General features: G+C 38.4%; 1 protein-coding gene across 12 annotated transcripts in view; it reads right to left on the bottom strand.

The window, feature by feature from the left end:
- dab1a (DAB adaptor protein 1a) overlaps nucleotides 1-17,871 on the bottom strand; it is a 426,003-nt gene that overhangs the window by 47,587 nt on the left and 360,545 nt on the right. For all 12 annotated transcript variants that reach the window (XM_082146834.1, XM_082146833.1, XM_082146835.1 and 9 more), the window contains 2 exons: nucleotides 15,911-16,050; nucleotides 12,475-12,573 (listed from right to left, as the gene is read on the bottom strand). In XM_082146834.1, the coding sequence (XP_082002960.1) occupies nucleotides 12,475-12,573; nucleotides 15,911-16,050 (239 nt within the window). The remainder of the gene's footprint in view (nucleotides 1-12,474; nucleotides 12,574-15,910; nucleotides 16,051-17,871) is intronic.

Here is a 17,871-nt window from a genome sequence, read left to right as displayed (position 1 = left end):
TGATAAGAGCCTCTTAATGACATCACTTCAAACTGACACGACACTTCAGATCCACATCTAAGCGCACATCAGACTAAAATGCAGCCTTTCGAATGTTTTTCTGGGGGTTTTGTACCAGTGACACCGGATTGTCCCTGACCTCAGGAAACTATTATGAATGAAATGAAAAAGAAGTATCTTATGATCACCAGGGTTGCATTCATTTGATTAAAAATACAGTACAACTGTATTGCATAGTATAACAATTTAAAATAACTGCTTTTCTATTTTAATATATTTTAAAATGTGTTTATTCCTGTGATGGCAAAGCTGAATTTTCAGCATTACTCCAGTCTTCAGTGTCACATGATCTGTCAGAATGAATTACAATATGCTGATTTGCTGCAATCAATCAATCAATCAATCAATCAATCAATCAATCAATCAATCAATCAATCAATCAATCCACCCAGCCATCCATCCATGGCTAGTAAGAAATATGTATGCCTAGTAAAATTTCTCGTAGTAGAAAGAGAGAAGGGTGAGAAAGAAACTGAGCGCACATAAAAAGTGACAGCGGTTGTATTGGGCATGTAGTGACGCTCTAATTGTTCAATATTTCATTCTCCAAACACAATCTCACATCTGTTGCCTTGAAGCCTGTCCAAAAAGTCAAACCAGAGAAAAGCGACTTATCATCTATTTATCATAAGCGAGAGGAGGGAAAGAGGAGGAAAAACAAATTTTTCTGTCTCCTTTACTTGTTTAGAGGTGAAAACAGACAGATAAGTCAGAGAGGAGGAATTACAGATTTAACAACCAATGTTCCAAGGTCTCATTCAAAGGGTGACTTGTGAAGGTAATTGTTCAGAGACAAAAATGATAGAATACGCTAAGAAATGCACGATCATCGCTGAATGAAGTTCTGCTTAGATTGTTCTATTCAGGAGTATCTAAGCAGCCTTTGCCTTGTAAACTGCCTGTGATGTAATGGTTTTATAATGGACAACAATTCTCGAGCCTTTATTGTTAATTTGCTTCTTTTTAAACATTTACTCTTTGATCCAAGAAATTTCTAAATTATGCAAAAAATGTGAAAATATTATTTAACTGTGTGTATTATGAAAACATAAAATGTTAGCAGTGTGGCCTCAAGTTACAAAATGTTCCATTTTGTTCCAAAATTGTAATCTCCACAACTGTTATTTCTATCAGAGAATTGATTAAATAAATCAAATAAATGTTGTTCTTTTGAACTTTCTATTGATCAAAGTATACTGAAAAAAAGTATCAGTGTCCACAAAAATTTTAAGCAGCACAACTGTTTTCAACACTGATAATATAAAGAAATGCTTCTTGAGCAGCAAATCAGCATATTAGAATGATTTTTAGAAAGAATCATGTGACACAGAAGACTGATGTTGAAAATTCAGCTTTGGTATCAATAATTTTATCCCTTAAAACTCATCTTCGATAATCAAAATGAGTGAGACCACGGAGGATTAAGAATTGTTCACTGAAAGTTCTGTTATGGAAACCAAAAATGGTTCTTCTATGCGAAAACTCCCTTTTGGAACCTTTATTTTTAAGAGTGAATGCCTATTTTCTCCACAGTGCCAACACTGCTCATAGTTAAAGAAACACCCTTAGGCATGCTAAAAGGGAGAAATCTAGAGAGATCTAGAACAATGAAGAACGCTACAGAACAGAGGACAAATCTGCTCAACCAACACTGTTATATCACTGAATGTAAGCTGAATTGTGAGTAAATTAAAAGCAGTCAGTAAAATACATCGTCAACTATCGAAGTCTACAGATTTGTATGATGAAACCATAAGCTGGCAAGCCAGACCCACATCAAGATGTTGGGTCTGGGAACACACCATTGGCAGGGCTCAATCCGAGGGGCGGGATAAATGGTTGTCTTTCAAATTCCCTCTGCACGCAATAGGATAGCGCTACAACCAACGTTTTCACGTTCGGTGAGCGTTTTCCCACCAACGGAGCAAGTTGATAGATTAAAATTTTGCCGTATCTGGTCGGCAAAACTACGAACACATCTTCGTTTTTTAAGAATGACTTCAGTGGCGTTCTTTGATCTTTTCACAAGGAAAAGCTTAACTCCTCCAGAGTCGCGGCCAAAGCCGATTCGAAAGACCGCTGTTCGCCAGCAGCAGCAGCCATTCTTTGTTTTTAAGTAGCCCGTCGAGTAGCCCATCTATACACGATGTGATTGGTCTGACTAGGGTTAGGTTTTTCCAGCTCAAAAGCCAACGTAGAGTTGCTAGACCACCTTGGCTGCAAAATTAAATTTGCTGCCGCTAGGGTGCGTCTATATTTCTAGGCTAATGAAACCAGCCACTAGCACATCATTTACAGTGTCTAAAGTCAACTCACAGCCATATGAACCTGAACCATCAGAGAGCATGACATGCCGATGAATTTGTAATGTGTTTTGCTGTAAATCACAGAGAGCTCCATTTCTGGTGTGTCACAGTAGAGGTGGATTGATGTCTAAACATCAGGAACACAGAGCAAATCATAAATTCAGTCGGGAATGATTCTGCATCAATCTTGACAATTCTGATCAACAAAATGTCCTTTTGTCACTTCCGTTGTGCCTTACATATAGGCATATATGCATGCGCGTGTACGTGACTGACTGCAGTGGCCCTGGCAGGAAATAACTCTGTCTATGGCACATCCAGAGCTCTCAACCCTTTAACCTTCATATTCCTCAGCCACCGTTATCTCATTAATGAGTTTAGCATGATTTATCACCCTTCCTCCACATATCTCTCTCTGTCTTTCTCCTTCAATACTCTCATCTCATGCGTCCCGCCTTATTCTCAACCATGCTATCATGTTCTCTCTCTCTAGCTTTTTTGTCCCATATTCACTCATTCTGTACATGTGATTCGTTTTACTTCTTTAGACACATATCAAATATAACTCTCAGAATGGTGCTTTATAGATTTGAGGACATATGCATTTTGTAAAACAAAAAGTTCCATATAACATTTAAAGAATGCTCATTGCTCACTTACACCACCTTAACTCTTTCCACGCCATTGACGGAAATTTCTGGCTTTCAGTGTTTTCACTGTTATGTGGTAGGGGGCGCTATTACACATCTTCTGAAAGATGAGAATCTCCGGCTCAAAACACAGGTGAAGGAGAAGAAGAAACAAGCCATATCATATGTAAGCAGATGCATATGTAAAATAACACGATCATCAACATTAAACAGTAGGCTACATAAATCAAAACTCTGTGAAGCTTTGGGGGTGTTGATGGACTCGATCTACTCAATCTGTGTTTTGATCATCATTCTGAATCCGATCTGGATAGAGTCTTTGACAAAAACATGATTTCCTCAGCTTCTTTTAATGAAACTTACCCACATTCAAGTGCTGATAAAATAGAATGCATGAAGCTAGAATAAAACGCAAAAGGTCTGTTCTTTCTTTTGATGTATTGCATGTTTAGATATTCAAACAACAAAATATTCTGGGGGCCATGAAACTTTTGAGAAAATGATCAAAAATGCTGGCGGTGGCTTGCAAGTTCCAACTTTTTTTCATAAAAACGCTGGCGGGGAAAGAGTTAAAATATTTTTTTGCTTGATTTGGGTTATTTGCAGTGCTAATGTGCCAAACAAACAGCGTTATGGGACTTTCTAGTCACAGCATGCCCAAAAACCTTCAGGTAGTTTCTCTATGAAGCCTCACACATACTCGCACATATTTGCAGACTACAGTTGTCAGGATACAAAAAAAAAAATCAGTAGTCGGTAACAGTAGTAGGCTAACACTGAAAATACTGCCAGTTGAGTACGCCAACAGTTGGGTACACATTGATTTAGTACTTTGTTCCACCAGTACTTAAGATAAAACTATATTGTTGTTATTTAATTTTTTGGTTCTTTTTTTACCTCCCTTTTACAGATAGACACACCTGCATCAAATACAACATAAAACGGTATGATTAAAGTTATTCTACATGTTCCATGTCACCATGTCGGAGTCCGATCATTATATTAAAACATGCTTTGCGGTGTAGTGTGTGTCCATATTTAATCACCTCAGTGTGGGAGCTAGACATGGAGACACGGTGTCATTATTCCCATCAACCAGCCTTGACTCGCCCTCCACCCCCCACCCCCCACCCCCACCCAAACCTGCTGTTGCCACGGCGCCAGGTATCCACTAATTAGCAGCTGCCATTGCAATGATGAGTGTTCCAGGTCTTTGATTAGAAAGAAAGAGCAAGAGAAACTGCACAACTATATAGCGACTGGGCCTGAGAGAAGGGTAATTAGTAAGGAGAGAACTGAGTTTAATCAAAAATGCCACTGGTGCCAACACACATACATTCACACAAACACACCCACACACACTCGATCAAGGGTGGACAAGCTAGCGGGTGGGCAGCCAAAATGACTCCTCTGAGAGCGGGATTGGAAAGGAACTTCAGAAATGAGCCGCCCATAGACGCCTCTGGGAAAACGCAGCATATGGGCAGGAAAAGAGAGAGAGAGAGACACTAGGTGCAGAGACTAATAACTCTTGACAGCGCAAAATGGACTTGAAATGCCATTAGAATGAAAAATTGTATCTCATGCTGTTAGTGCCAACCTGCTCTACTGTACCAGCAGGAGCTCTGGGACTCCTCTTAGTCAAATATATCTTCAAAATATCAAGAAATGATATCTGTTAATCAATTAAACTGAATTACAAATAGTATTAATGCCAAATGAATTGCTGATTAACAAATGGAATGAATCACATATATCCAGTGCTTGGTAGTAACTGATTACATGTAATCTGGATTACGCAATCAGATTCCAAAAATGAAGTACTTGTAATTATATTATATTATATTTTCAAATAATAGTAATCAGACTAGTTGCTTTTTATTGATTACATGGTTATATATTATTCAGACAAAGGCAGTAGCCTAAGTCATTCATAAATTACTGACTCTCCATAATTCTTCTTCTATAAAATTTTCCTTTCTAAAAAAGCATGTCACTTTTGCATTCAGAAAGCCTTCTAGTTTTGTGAAATTGGACACACAGACCAGCCACTAGTCAGAAGACTATATTGCATGGTAAATTGAGAGCCACAAAGCATTTAAGAAGTTTTTTCTCAACATTGCATATCTAATCAACTCCTGACGAACACATTTAATTCATTTAATTGAGTAATTTAACAATGTATTGCCATGTCTTTTGAAGGCTTTTGTCTTTCAAACACATATTTATCATTTTTTGATATTATTTTAATTTACAATTTGTCCAATTTATTTAATTTTATTAAACTCACAAACCCCCTGCAGTTCCTTCACAAACCCCAGTCTGTGAAACCCAGATGTAATGTAATGTTTAATGCACTTCATGTTGTTGATAACAAAGAATGGAATATATTTGATTTATCTTTACATTTTTATATCAATACGGTACAATCTTATTCTATGATAAATGAGTTGTCAATAGTAATCTAAAAGTAGTCAGATTATATTCCTTAAATGTGTAATGTAATAAATTACGTGTATATTTATAAAAATGAATAGTTTTAAATATTAAATTACTGTAACTATATATTTTGTTTTCTTTTTTTTACATTATTTTATTAACCACACCAAATTAATGCATTAAATTCACAGCCCTACTTTTAAATTATCATTTTTGATAGAGACACTTAGTTCATTTTACTTGCCCTCACTCCATATGCATTCTTGTCTTTACCACACACACACACACACACACACACACACACACACACACACACACACACACACACACACACACACACACACACACACACACACACACACACACACACACACGCACACACACACACACACACACACACGCACACACACACACACAAGCACACTCATTCTGTCTAATGACATTAGAGTAAGTGGAACAGTTATAGTCATTTATATCAACAGCTGCTTTTTGCATGCATTAGACTACTCTATTGAGTGGGTCAGATCTCATTTCTATGCAAATCAGTGGTACAGAATCAAAGATTACTCTCCCTGCATACTATTTGTGACTTATGAAACTATACAGTATATGAAGACTGAATCTGGAAACCAAATTGGACATCTTAGACACATTTGATACGAGAGGTTGGAGTCATTCTGAAACATTCACAAACCATAGATTCCCAAATGCGCTTTGTGGGGGTAAGAGAACATACAGCAGGTATCAGATGTCTAAAACAAGTCCTTTCTGCGATTTCTAAGTCAGCTTTACTTTAAAGCTTTAAAGAAAAGCATTCTTGATAAAGCTAGGAAAAGGTTGAAAACATAGCCTACTTACAATTCAACACCGAAAAATGCAAAATGTCTAAAAATAGTTAACCATAGTTCACAATCGTATTAAAATGGATTATATTGCCTTATGTTTGTGTGTGCCACATTTTGGAAGGCGTGGACTTTTCCATTTCCTTTGAAGAATGCAGCCTCTGAATTGGGACACAGCTTAATTACTTTGTGATCTTTAAATACAAGTATGTTCTATATAGTATGAATGTGTGTAGTATGAATGCATACTACTCTTTTTACATAGGCTATTGTTTTTCGCCTGCTATATAATAGGGAAGTATGCATATTTGGATGCAGCCAATCAAATAAAATCTGAAATGTCATACACAATACGTGAGTAGCGCAGTGATGTATGGTGTTGCCTGCTAAGTAGAGCATACCAAATCATTCACTTATGAGATTTCATTTCAGTCAGGACACTTCCCCAGAAGGTGGCTGCTCATGTAGGCAGTAGATAGCAAGACAACTCTCTTGGTTTTGAAACCGAGCCGAGCAACTGCCACTAAGATGAATGAGAATGCTAAGGAATATCTTTCAGGTATTAAAGGCTTTGCTGGTGTAAAGAGGCCTGCGGTCCTAACTGAGGAGGAGCTGGAGGTGGCAGTGGGCTAGCTGGAGGATCTCCCTGGTTTCTGCTTCCGATCTGGTCTCCCTCTTTGTGGGAGAGTTAATAATACGAGTGGCTGGTCTTGGCAGGCCTTCAGACGGCAAGACAACAATACGATTAGCCGAGACACAGTGCCGCACACGGTTGTCCACTGAGTCACCATAATGAAATCAGGAAGCAGCTCCTCTTCATCAGAGGAGGGCCTGGAGGGGGGATCCAATGCCAAGGAGGAAAAGATGGAGGACAGGCAGATGAAGCTGGAACAACTACACAGTGAGGAAAGCTGCTGAATCCTAAAGGGAGTGTCCAATGGTTTCTGTCTCTCTTTCTTCTACCATCTTTGTTTTTCTCACACTGGCTTGCTCATTCTTTGTCTCTTCCTTATTTTATTCTCTCTTCATAACATAATATTCTCTGTTGTACAGTCTCAGTCCTCAGTGTCTAATGTGCACCACATCTATATATCTTAGCACACACAGAAGATGGGCAATACAATTATTTCGATTTAGATGATATATATATATATATATATATATATATATATATATATATATATGATTATTTGCTTAAGCATCTTGTTGAAGTCCTTCACACCACATCATATTGTGACAATCCATAATACCATTTAAATTGTCCAGATGGGAAAAACTGTATTTTATTAGGGCATCCAAACTTTTATTCAAACAATGCTGACAATTCAAAATGGTAGAAAAAGAGAAGACATGAGGGGGAGCTTATGTCAGTAAGTGGAATGAAATGAGCTACGGAAAGAGACAGCGATAATAATACTGGTACATATGAAGTATAGCTTTGTCTGCAGAAGCAGAGAGCACATCTAAAATCGAATGACTTTCAGCACAGCCACGGTGACATGGTCCAGTCATCTTACCTTATAAACCATCAATGTGATCAACAACCCGGACTGCAACTCTCTCCCTCTCTCTCTCTCTCTCTCTCTCACACACACACACACACCTCTATTACTCAATAACATCTCTAAACCCTGAGAATACCACTGCAAACACTATAATACTCTGTAATAGAGAGGACAGAGCATCAATCCGGCTCATTGCATTGGCTCAGTCTCAGGGTCTAAATTAGAAAGTCGCCAAAGTAAAACGAAAGAATGATAGTGTGACCCTCACAGATTTAAAGGAATAGTTCACTCAAAAAGGAAAATGCTGTCATAATTTACTCACCCTCGCGTTATTCCAAAAATCTGTACAACTTTTTTTCTTCTTTGGAACATTGAGAAATGTAACCAAACAGTTGATGGACCCCATTGACTTCCATTATATGTTTTTCCATACTATGGATGTCAATGTCAACATCTACTGTTTGATTAATGACATTCTTCAAAGTATCTTCTTTTGAGTTCAGCAGAAGAAAACAATTACAGGTTTGGAATTACAAAAATACAGGTTTGGAACAACTTGAGGGTGAGTAAATGATGACAGAATTTTCATTTTTGGGTGAACTACCCCTTTAAACTACCAAAACGAAATTCTGTTTCATGGCCGGAAACACCATTGCTGCACTAGTCTCAGAGCTAAACCTACAGCAGTACAACTTGATAAATGCTATGTAATGATGCAGCTGTAGTGTGATACTTAAACACATACACACTCAGACAAATACACACTCACAAAAGAGAACAACAGGTCATGGTGCTAATAGATCAGACGCATCAATGACAGATTAAAACCTTGTCATGTAGGTCACCTCCTGGCGCCATGTCAACAGAGCACAACTGTGCTCACATAGTAACCTCTCATTTGTCACCGGCCCTCATCGGTGCAACACCCAACCCTGAACAAAGATTACTCAGCCTGTCCTCTATAAAATACAATCGATGTGAATTTGCATCTAGATTTTCTGCTAAAACATAATTTAACCATTTTTTTTCCCCCAGCTCGTTTCTTTAGATCAGTTTAGATCAGATCTTATTTGTCTTCTAAAATAAAATGACAATACTGGCCTCTCTACTGCCCCCATCAGTTCACGCAATGCTATCACAGTTGACTGGTGTGCAACAAACCAAACTCAAGAGTTTGAGATAAGTTCATCTGCAGTTTGTGTTTGTGTACTAACTTGATAGAATTCCAAAGACATAGACTGAATCCGAAATCGCCCCCTATACCCTCATATAGGGCATTATTACATCCATTTGTAGTGGCGTCCGAAACCCTAGTGGACGTTATTGAGTGCACTCATTCAATCCCACAATGCACCGCAATAACAAGTGTACATTCAATGCACACTCAACGGCTGTCCGAATTCACTCACTAGTTTTCATTCATTCATTTAAGTGAACTGTATTTGTGGACTAATCTCGGGAATTATGATTGAGGGTTTAGGGGGCGATTTCGTATTCAGCCATAGGCTATCTGGTCATGTGATCACAACATGGCGGCCACTACGAAGGGAAGCCCTACCTTATATAATAGAACACCTTTTTTTTTCTTGGCTTGTCTACATCATGTTAAACATTAAAATAACTTCTAATTTCTTTAGGTGTAAAACATTTTTAGTGGAAAGTGTACCTTTTTGTTAGACTGACTAACTGAAATTTATACTGACACCTACTGGTGTGGATGTAGCATTGCACAAAACTTTTCAGTGACGTGTAATCTGTCTTCTGTAGAATAAATGAATGTTTCTAGCAAACTTTTGACAAATGTTGGAAGTAATAACTAAATTGCAAAGCATGCGATCTCAAATGGTGGCCACCGTGAAGAGGTGACCCACTTTATGTAGAAACCAGTTTCACTAACTAATATCAACAGTGATATTGAACTTTATACTGCAGCATTACGCATGACATTTCATTGATTGCCTTATGTGTCTTATGTATGTTTCTAGCAACACTGATATGACAAACGTTGAAAATACTTTTTCATTTTGTATAAAAATGGTTTAAGTAAAAAAATTTTTTTTTTTAAAACACTGACATCACATAAGTATGTTAAGTATATTAATAAGTTCTGTTAAGCAGATGTAAAAAGAACTTTTACATGACAATATAATCAAAAAACAAATTAAAATGATAAAGTTTGCTGTTTACACCTCTGTGAAATGCTGTAAATAAAAACATTGTAAATCAATGTGGGACTAATGAAGCCAATTACAAAAACACTCTTTGGGATTTGCTTCATCTTTTAAAAAAAAAAATGTCCAAACTGGTTTCAAACCAAAAGGGCGTAATGGCATTTCACAACAAAAAAGAAAAAGGCAAATTAATAACTATGGAGTGAACTCCTTTCAAACTCTTCTTCTGTGGTGCAGCACTTAGGTGTACGTGATCTGGTCTGATACTTCATAAATACGCATTATTCCCTCCGTTTATAGGTAGCTCAGGTGTGATTCACTGGCTGTTATTGCCATTTACTCTCCATCAAGATGGAGTCGAGCCCTGCAGATGGGTCTTGTAAAGCTACGGTCGTTCTATTCTAAGAAGTCTGTTCAATTAGGCTTCTCTGATTTCCCCAGAGAGCGCTCCTCTCTTTAAAACGCATCATTAACACAGGCTTACCTCTCCCAAAGGATGGCCTTACCCCCCCGCCCGACGTACAGCAGACTCGAGCCTGAGCAACAGCACACTAGCACACAGAAACCATCTTTTCCCATCGACCCAAACTTTTGAGGCTTAGAAAATGAGGGCCTCTTGAAGAGCCATGAGCACTAGACTTTAAACTATGTCCACGAGTACAACTGTACATTCTGCTTTGTTTTCTCAGTTATGTCTTTGAAATAATTGGCACTTATACTTTAGTGCAAACAGACATTTTAAGGTCTGTGCACATTTCAGATGGTTACAAACCGATGCTGCGTAACAATTATTTCCACACTGGTTTATACTGGTTTAAATTATAATCTTTTAGATTAATGCTGTCACTCTAGTTATCCCCACTGTATTTTTCCATTTAAATATTGCTGATTTGAAAGAATATTTTAGCAATATGGCTATTAACTCCCAAACAAATGTTGATTCACCTTTCAGTTGTACCTCATACATTAAACAATGATCAATAATATTTGTGTAATATATATATATATTTTTTTTTTTTATCAGAACACCATTTATAGTATATTTAACTCTTTCCCTCGCAGCATTTTTGAAAATAAAATAAAATAAATGCCAGCCAACGGCAGTATTTTTGATCATTTTCACAAAAGTTGCATGGCCCCCAGAATAATTTGTTGTATGAATATCTGAACATGCAATATATCAACAGAAAGACCCTCTGCTTTTAAACAAAAAAAGCTGTTTTATTCTAGCTTCATGCATTCTTTGTTTTATCACTTGAATGAGGGAAAGTTCCATTAAAAAAAGCAACATTTTGAGCGAAAAACTGAGAAAATCACTTTTTTGTGTATTGATATAGAACGATGATCGAAACATAGATGGAGTAGATCGAGTCTATCAACACCCCCAAAGCTTCACAGTCCCATAGCTCGTCCTGGGTCGACATTTTATTCAGTAACATTAGGCAGTTTTGATTTATATGCTGTTTAATGTTGTCGATCATGTCATTTTACATAATGCATCTGCTTACGTGTGACATTGCTAGTTTCTGCTTCTTCTTCACGTCTTTTGATTAGGAGATTATGCACTCTTTCAGAAGATGCGTAATAGCGCCCCCTAACATATAACAGTGAAAACACGGAAAACCGGACAATTCCATCAGTGTCTGGGAAGCGTTGTCTCATAAATTATGTAAGCAGACTTACATAAGTTTCACAAACCTAAAATATCTCATTGAGAGATCCAGTAAATTCCAAATGAGACGTAACCAAGAAATGACTTAAACACTTATGAACGAATTTCGATTCACTGACTTAAGGGTTGTTCTCATCAATCCTAATAACTATAATTATAAATAAAAACTTTAATAATCATTCTATTATGAAAAAGTCCACACAACAGTTATAACAAAAATGACACAGAAGAACAATATTGTTGGAATCACTTTCAGAACATGAACGATAAAAAAAAGATAAGAGTTTGAGCATTTAAAGTATCAGCCAGCATAACTGTAGCACACACATATAATAAACAGAACGTTATCATGAATTGCGAATGCTAACATAGTTATTATTATAGTTTATATATTTATAGTCATCGTTTTTGGTGTGAACAGGTCTTTAGTCCAATTCAAATCGCTAATTCGAGACTACTGATTGACTTCTGAAGAATCATTTGTCTTTGAATCGGACATCTTGGCTCATCTTGTGTTTGTTGTTGCAATTAGCTCTCCCATTGTACTGTGGTTTTTACTGATGCCGACCAGCCTACTTTATAGCACTTTCCTGTCATTCGTCAATCGATGAGAGTAAAATAAAACAAATGTCAACCAGATATTAGCAACAACACATCTCCAAAGTAATGAAAACCACAAAATTTCGTTTTTGTAGATAAAACAAACAGAAACCAGGTTAGGCATCTGAGGATTTGTATTCATGGCTCAGACACTTGCTTCAAAGAATCATGGATAGTGACAGGACACAATTCCCACTGTCCCCGACTCCCAACCACTCCCCCGACTCACCCCCGACTTCTCATCGAAGATCTTGATCCCTCCAAAGGACACAGTGAGAAAAACTTTCTGTTTGTGTTCTCCTTTAGACCGCGCAGAGGCTGCGATTCCCTGCAGACAAGAAGATCAAAACAGAAACATGAGAAAAGACGAATTGAAGATAAAACAGGAACAGAGCACGGAACGGCAGCTTTCGCTACTTGCTGCAATCCTTGGGGAGCATTAGCGGTTATGTAAAGAAATTGATTCAGTTTCTCCACGTTTTCAACAATTTCTGGCTGGAGGTTCTATATGTGCTGGTTTAGAGAGATTGAAGACATCTGGGGTTTTATCCCCTATACTGATGGATGCCATAAACTATGGTCATTCAAAACTAGACATAATTCCCAAAATGTATATGCACAAACCACATTTCAAAACATTTCTTATGGAAATGTATTCTCAATAAGCCATTGTTTTGAGAACAAAGAGCAACGAATTAGCAAATTAAACTGCATTATCGGTGTAAAGTGTGAACAGGACTGCACTACCCAATTGAAACCATGGACGAAACTGGTCTGCGCTTCCAGCAAATAAATGAATCCACTTGGTACTGTCCAGTGGTTTGCACAAATAATTGGTCAACACTGTGTTCTACTGTTATTACCACACTATGCCATTCTATATGCAAACACAAGGAACTATTTAAAAACATATTTAAATATTAAAATATCATTAATCTCTTTTGCTAGTATCCCTCACATGCCAGCAAAATTAAATTGAAATGTGAATGAGATATGAGTGTGGCCCGTTATCATATACGGATACAGATTTAAAACCAAGTGGCTCAAATCGAGATTTTTTTTTTTTTTTAAATGCCTGAATTGTTAAACAATGTACAGGTACATGCTATAAGAGAGAATGCCTCTCGAAGGCCAGGTTTCTTTAAAATATCTTAATTTGTGTTTTGAAGATTAAACAAAGTCTAACGGATTTGGAACAACACGAGGGTGAGCAAATGATGACAGAACTATCCTTTTAACACAGGTTTGAATGTATTAGTACATGTTGCACTTTTTCAATAAACCAAACAGCAATGAATTTTATTTGGTAATTCACTGACATGATTAATCTGTACTGTGCACCCACACACAACTCACAATGGACACAATTCATTTTCAACAAGAAGGGTGGGAGGAACGAAAAGTGGCATCCCTTAGTAAAACTGCTGCAAAAGACCAATAAAGAATCTAAGAAAAGTCCCACCCCAGATGGTTGTATGTCGGTTAAAGTGGATTCGTCGCCTTTGCCAGAATCCGTCACTCTGATAAGAAGATATTACACCTGGAACTCTTTTTAAATACATTTTTTATAAGCAACTTGTCAAGTCAAATTTGCAAAATATAAAGTTGCAATTATCTTAAGCCAAAGCCAAAAATGGCTTTTAAATCAAGCTTGCGTCATATGTCCAACCCAATCCAAGGTCTGTGTTTGGGGTGGGTGTGGGCGTTCTTCCAAGTTGCTGGAGCCCTCGATTCTTCCAGGACCGTAATCTGTCCTAGCCAATCAGATGAGCCCGTTTCTTGATCTTCCTTCCGAGTGCGCAGGGAGAAGAATCCGTCAGTCTTGTGATGTATCTTAGCACACCATTATGCCTATCCATATGTGCTGGCGGGATGATGAATGAGCCTTTCTAATGCCAGTAGCAGCATGGTGGAAAGAGCACAAGCTCTGACATTTCAAACTCAGAAGTGGGAGTGTGTGCATATAAGTGCTGCTGGAGTGAAGAAGAGATGCAGATGTGAAATATAAGAGGTCTGTTTGCAGAGCATCGTCTGTAGGAAAAGCTGGACAGATGCTGGATGTGATGTTAAGAAAGTTTTTATAGCTGATTATCAAGGGAGGATGGGGATTATATGAAATCACTCAAGTCAAACTGTTGTTGAAACTCCTTACCAGAGAGACATAAAGAGTATGAGAGAGGAATAAGAGATAAAAAAATGACACCATGGGACTTGTTTGTTTGCTAAGGAGTGGAGGATTGTGGGAATATGAGTATAGATTATGTGTCTGGATGAGTGAGAGGTAAACAGCTCTGATCAATAACAGTCTGGACATTCCAATCAGACCAACATGCAAATCGGATGGCAAAATTACCCTCTCTCTCAGACACACTAAGAAACCAATCTAAACACTGGTGAAAAGGGTGCGATTTATGGTGAATGAACAATAAACTACAAAATACACTGATTTCCGGAAAGTCTACATCTATACACAAACAGAGCATCCCATTTAGACACAGTAGTGTGACCTCTGCTGCTAAACCTGTGCAACTAAACTTCACTCTCATGGCCACTAGAGACGCTCTAGAAACCGATGCTAGAGGCAGAAGTATTTAGCATCTTTGTTAGCGCACCCGCCTCCAATGGCGGTCGATGCAGAGTCCAATCCCGCTTGGAGCAGTGAGAGTAAAACTAAATAAATTGGTGTCGTGATGTGATAGCAATGAGGTTTAGAGGGGCGAGTGTAACGTGGTCCAGTGCAGGTAAACCTCACTCTTGTGGCCCCAAGCTCATGTAGACAAAGCCTCCTGCTGGATGACGATGGTTTGAACCCCATTCAGAGGGGTGCGAGTAGGACCAGTTATACTTCTTTTGAGAGGAAGGGTGGGCATTTCAAGTTGGTGATTATTGCTCAGTTTGCTAAGTGGTAACGCTGTGCATGCAATACAATGCTTCACAAGGCTTGTAAAACTAGAGACATTTATACACAGTAGTGTGACCTCTGCTGTTCACACGGCTTATTACCCAATCTGATGGATGTGGTGTATTTATTTATAAACCTATTGAAGTTACACCTTTATATAGCTATTTACACAAGGACTGCCAAAGGTATTTTACTATTAGTTTTTAAATCAGTGTAATTATAAATACTACCTGAACGATTTTTATATGAATACTTTTTTTTTTCCAATTAAAGACATTTACAAAAGAGATGTTTTGTGACATCTTATTCAATATTTTTGAAAACGTTTATAGTCGCATCACATGACATTTTATAACCTGAACTAACCTTACCTTGTCATAAAAAACTCAAATTATCTGATATTTTAAGATACTTATTGACACACAGTTATGAGGCTCTGCAGGGCCCTCTTTATGATATAATTTCCTGTTTTATGTTGGTCACACCACATGACTTTGATTTGGAAGACAAAAGTATTAATAAACACTGACATTAAGTTTTGGTCAAATATTCTATTTTAACTAAAGAATAACAGTAAAGAGATTAGAAGATCTGTATTCTAGTCATTGTATGTATGAATTCAAATACATTTTTAATGTATTTTTAATGTATTTTTGAATAAATTAGTAGACAAAATTAAATCATGTCATTGACCAATATACAGAAACACCAACAGCATAAATAAATAAACAAATTGTATAGAAAGCAACCAACACAAACACACCTTGAGTTTCATCATCGAGTCCTGACAGAGTTTGTCTCCTCTTGCGGCGGTGACCTCATCTATCCCGATGAGTTTGGCCTTGTAGCGAACACCATCCCCCTTAAAACGCTTTATCAGAGCTGCTTCACTGCGGTCCTGCCCTGGAGAAAGAAAAAAAAGAGAGGGAGATAGATGAAGCACACAGTCATTTGATGAATTCTGCATATCTGCAGCACATCTCCTCCTCCCTCCATCCACTATCATCTCAAAATGCCATTACTTTTCCGACGATCAGCAAAATCTGGACCTTGCAGCTGACAAAAATACCAAGCGATATTCTAATAGCCTGTATTTAACCCAGCCCACATCCTCATATGTCTAATGCTGTGTTCTGTTTGAGCAGTTAGATCTTTAATCTCAGTGTAGTTGCTGAGTTCCAGCTGGAGTTTGTCTGTATGAGTCTGGAGGGCTGTTCAAAGCCAAGGTTTAAAATCAACCCGGAGCTCTGAAAACCCTCCCTAACCCCCAGATGCCCCGCATTTGCCGCCATATTTGCAGCTCAGAATGAAGGTCAAGACTGCTGCATGTGTGTGTCCGTAATTGCAGGTATGTCAGACCCGGGGCATGATGGTGAAAGGTTGGTTTCCAAGTAAAAGTGCTGTGTCCAGGTCTGGTGCGAGGCGATAGGAGGGATGAAAGCCTTTTTTTTTTTTTTTTAGCTCTCACATCAAAGTGGACGCCTATCGGCCAATCACGGCATAGAAAGATCAAGTGGTTCCTCCCACACCTTCATCACAAAGCCTATAACTGGATAACTGGACTGACCAATCGATGAGCCTCAAAGGATGTAGACCAATTAACTGGCTCACACTCAGTGAAGCAAAGACAAACAGACCCAATTAGGTCTGAGCCTGCAGTTTGATCAGAAGACAAAGGCAAATAGACACATGCCAGGACACACATAAACTTGCTTAGGCTTAATTGATAGCATATATAAGAAGGTAGGGTGAAAGGAGAACATGTTCAATAAAAAAATAATCAAGAAGGACTGGGAGACCTTACTCACAGCAACACCATCGTTCAGTCAACCCGCTGACCCCCATATCCGCCCCTTTTGTATATGTCTTTCTCCCTTTACCAACTTGACATTTCTCTCACTCACTCATTCTGCCTCTCTTAGCCCTTGTGTTGTTGTGGTATCAGTAGTTTCTTATGTTGACCTTGTTTCTACATACCCCTTCAAGTTCTCCATTGTTGCAGCTCAACGGGTGCATCAAGAATGAAACTATTATGCAAACGGGATGCACCAGCTTTGGGGAAGCAACATTGACTGACTGACTGACTGACACTAGAGACTGCGGTCTTCAGTGTCCTTGTTAGTGGAAGCAGGTTCCAATGCCGGTCGATGCTGATTTGAGTGAGGTTATGGGGGGTGAGATGTAATGGAGGCTATCTAATAAGACATGTGCAGCTAAACCTCACCTCTGTGGCCTCAAGAGGCGCACTAGAAACCGATGCTAGAGGCAGCAGTATTTAGCATCTTTGTTAGCGCACCCGCCTCCAATGGTGGTTGATGCAGAGTCCAATCCCGCTTGGAGCAGTGAGAGTAAAACTAAATAAATTGGTGTCGTGATGTGATAGCAATGAGGTTTAGAGGGGCGAGTGTAACGTGGGCCAGTGCAGGTAAACCTCACTCTTGTGGCCCCAAGCTCATGTAGACAAAGCCTCATGCTGGATGACGCTAGTTTAAACCCCATTCAGAGGGGTGTAGGACAAGTTCACATTTACATTTATGCATTTGGCAGACGCTTTTATCCAAAGCGACTTACATTGCATTTTCAAGGTACACATTTACATTCTTATCAGTTCTTGCTTTCCCTGGGAATCGAACCCATTACCTTGGCGTTGCAAGCGCCAACGCTCTACTGTTTGTTAAGTGGTAAAGCTGTAAATGCAATACAAAGCTACACAAGGCTTGTAGC

The sequence above is a fragment of the Leuciscus leuciscus genome (assembly GCF_965113295.1).
Source record: "Leuciscus leuciscus genome assembly, chromosome: 19".
Classification (NCBI taxonomy): Eukaryota; Metazoa; Chordata; class Actinopteri; order Cypriniformes; family Leuciscidae; genus Leuciscus; species Leuciscus leuciscus.
This window is presented reverse-complemented; position numbering and strand designations above follow the sequence as displayed.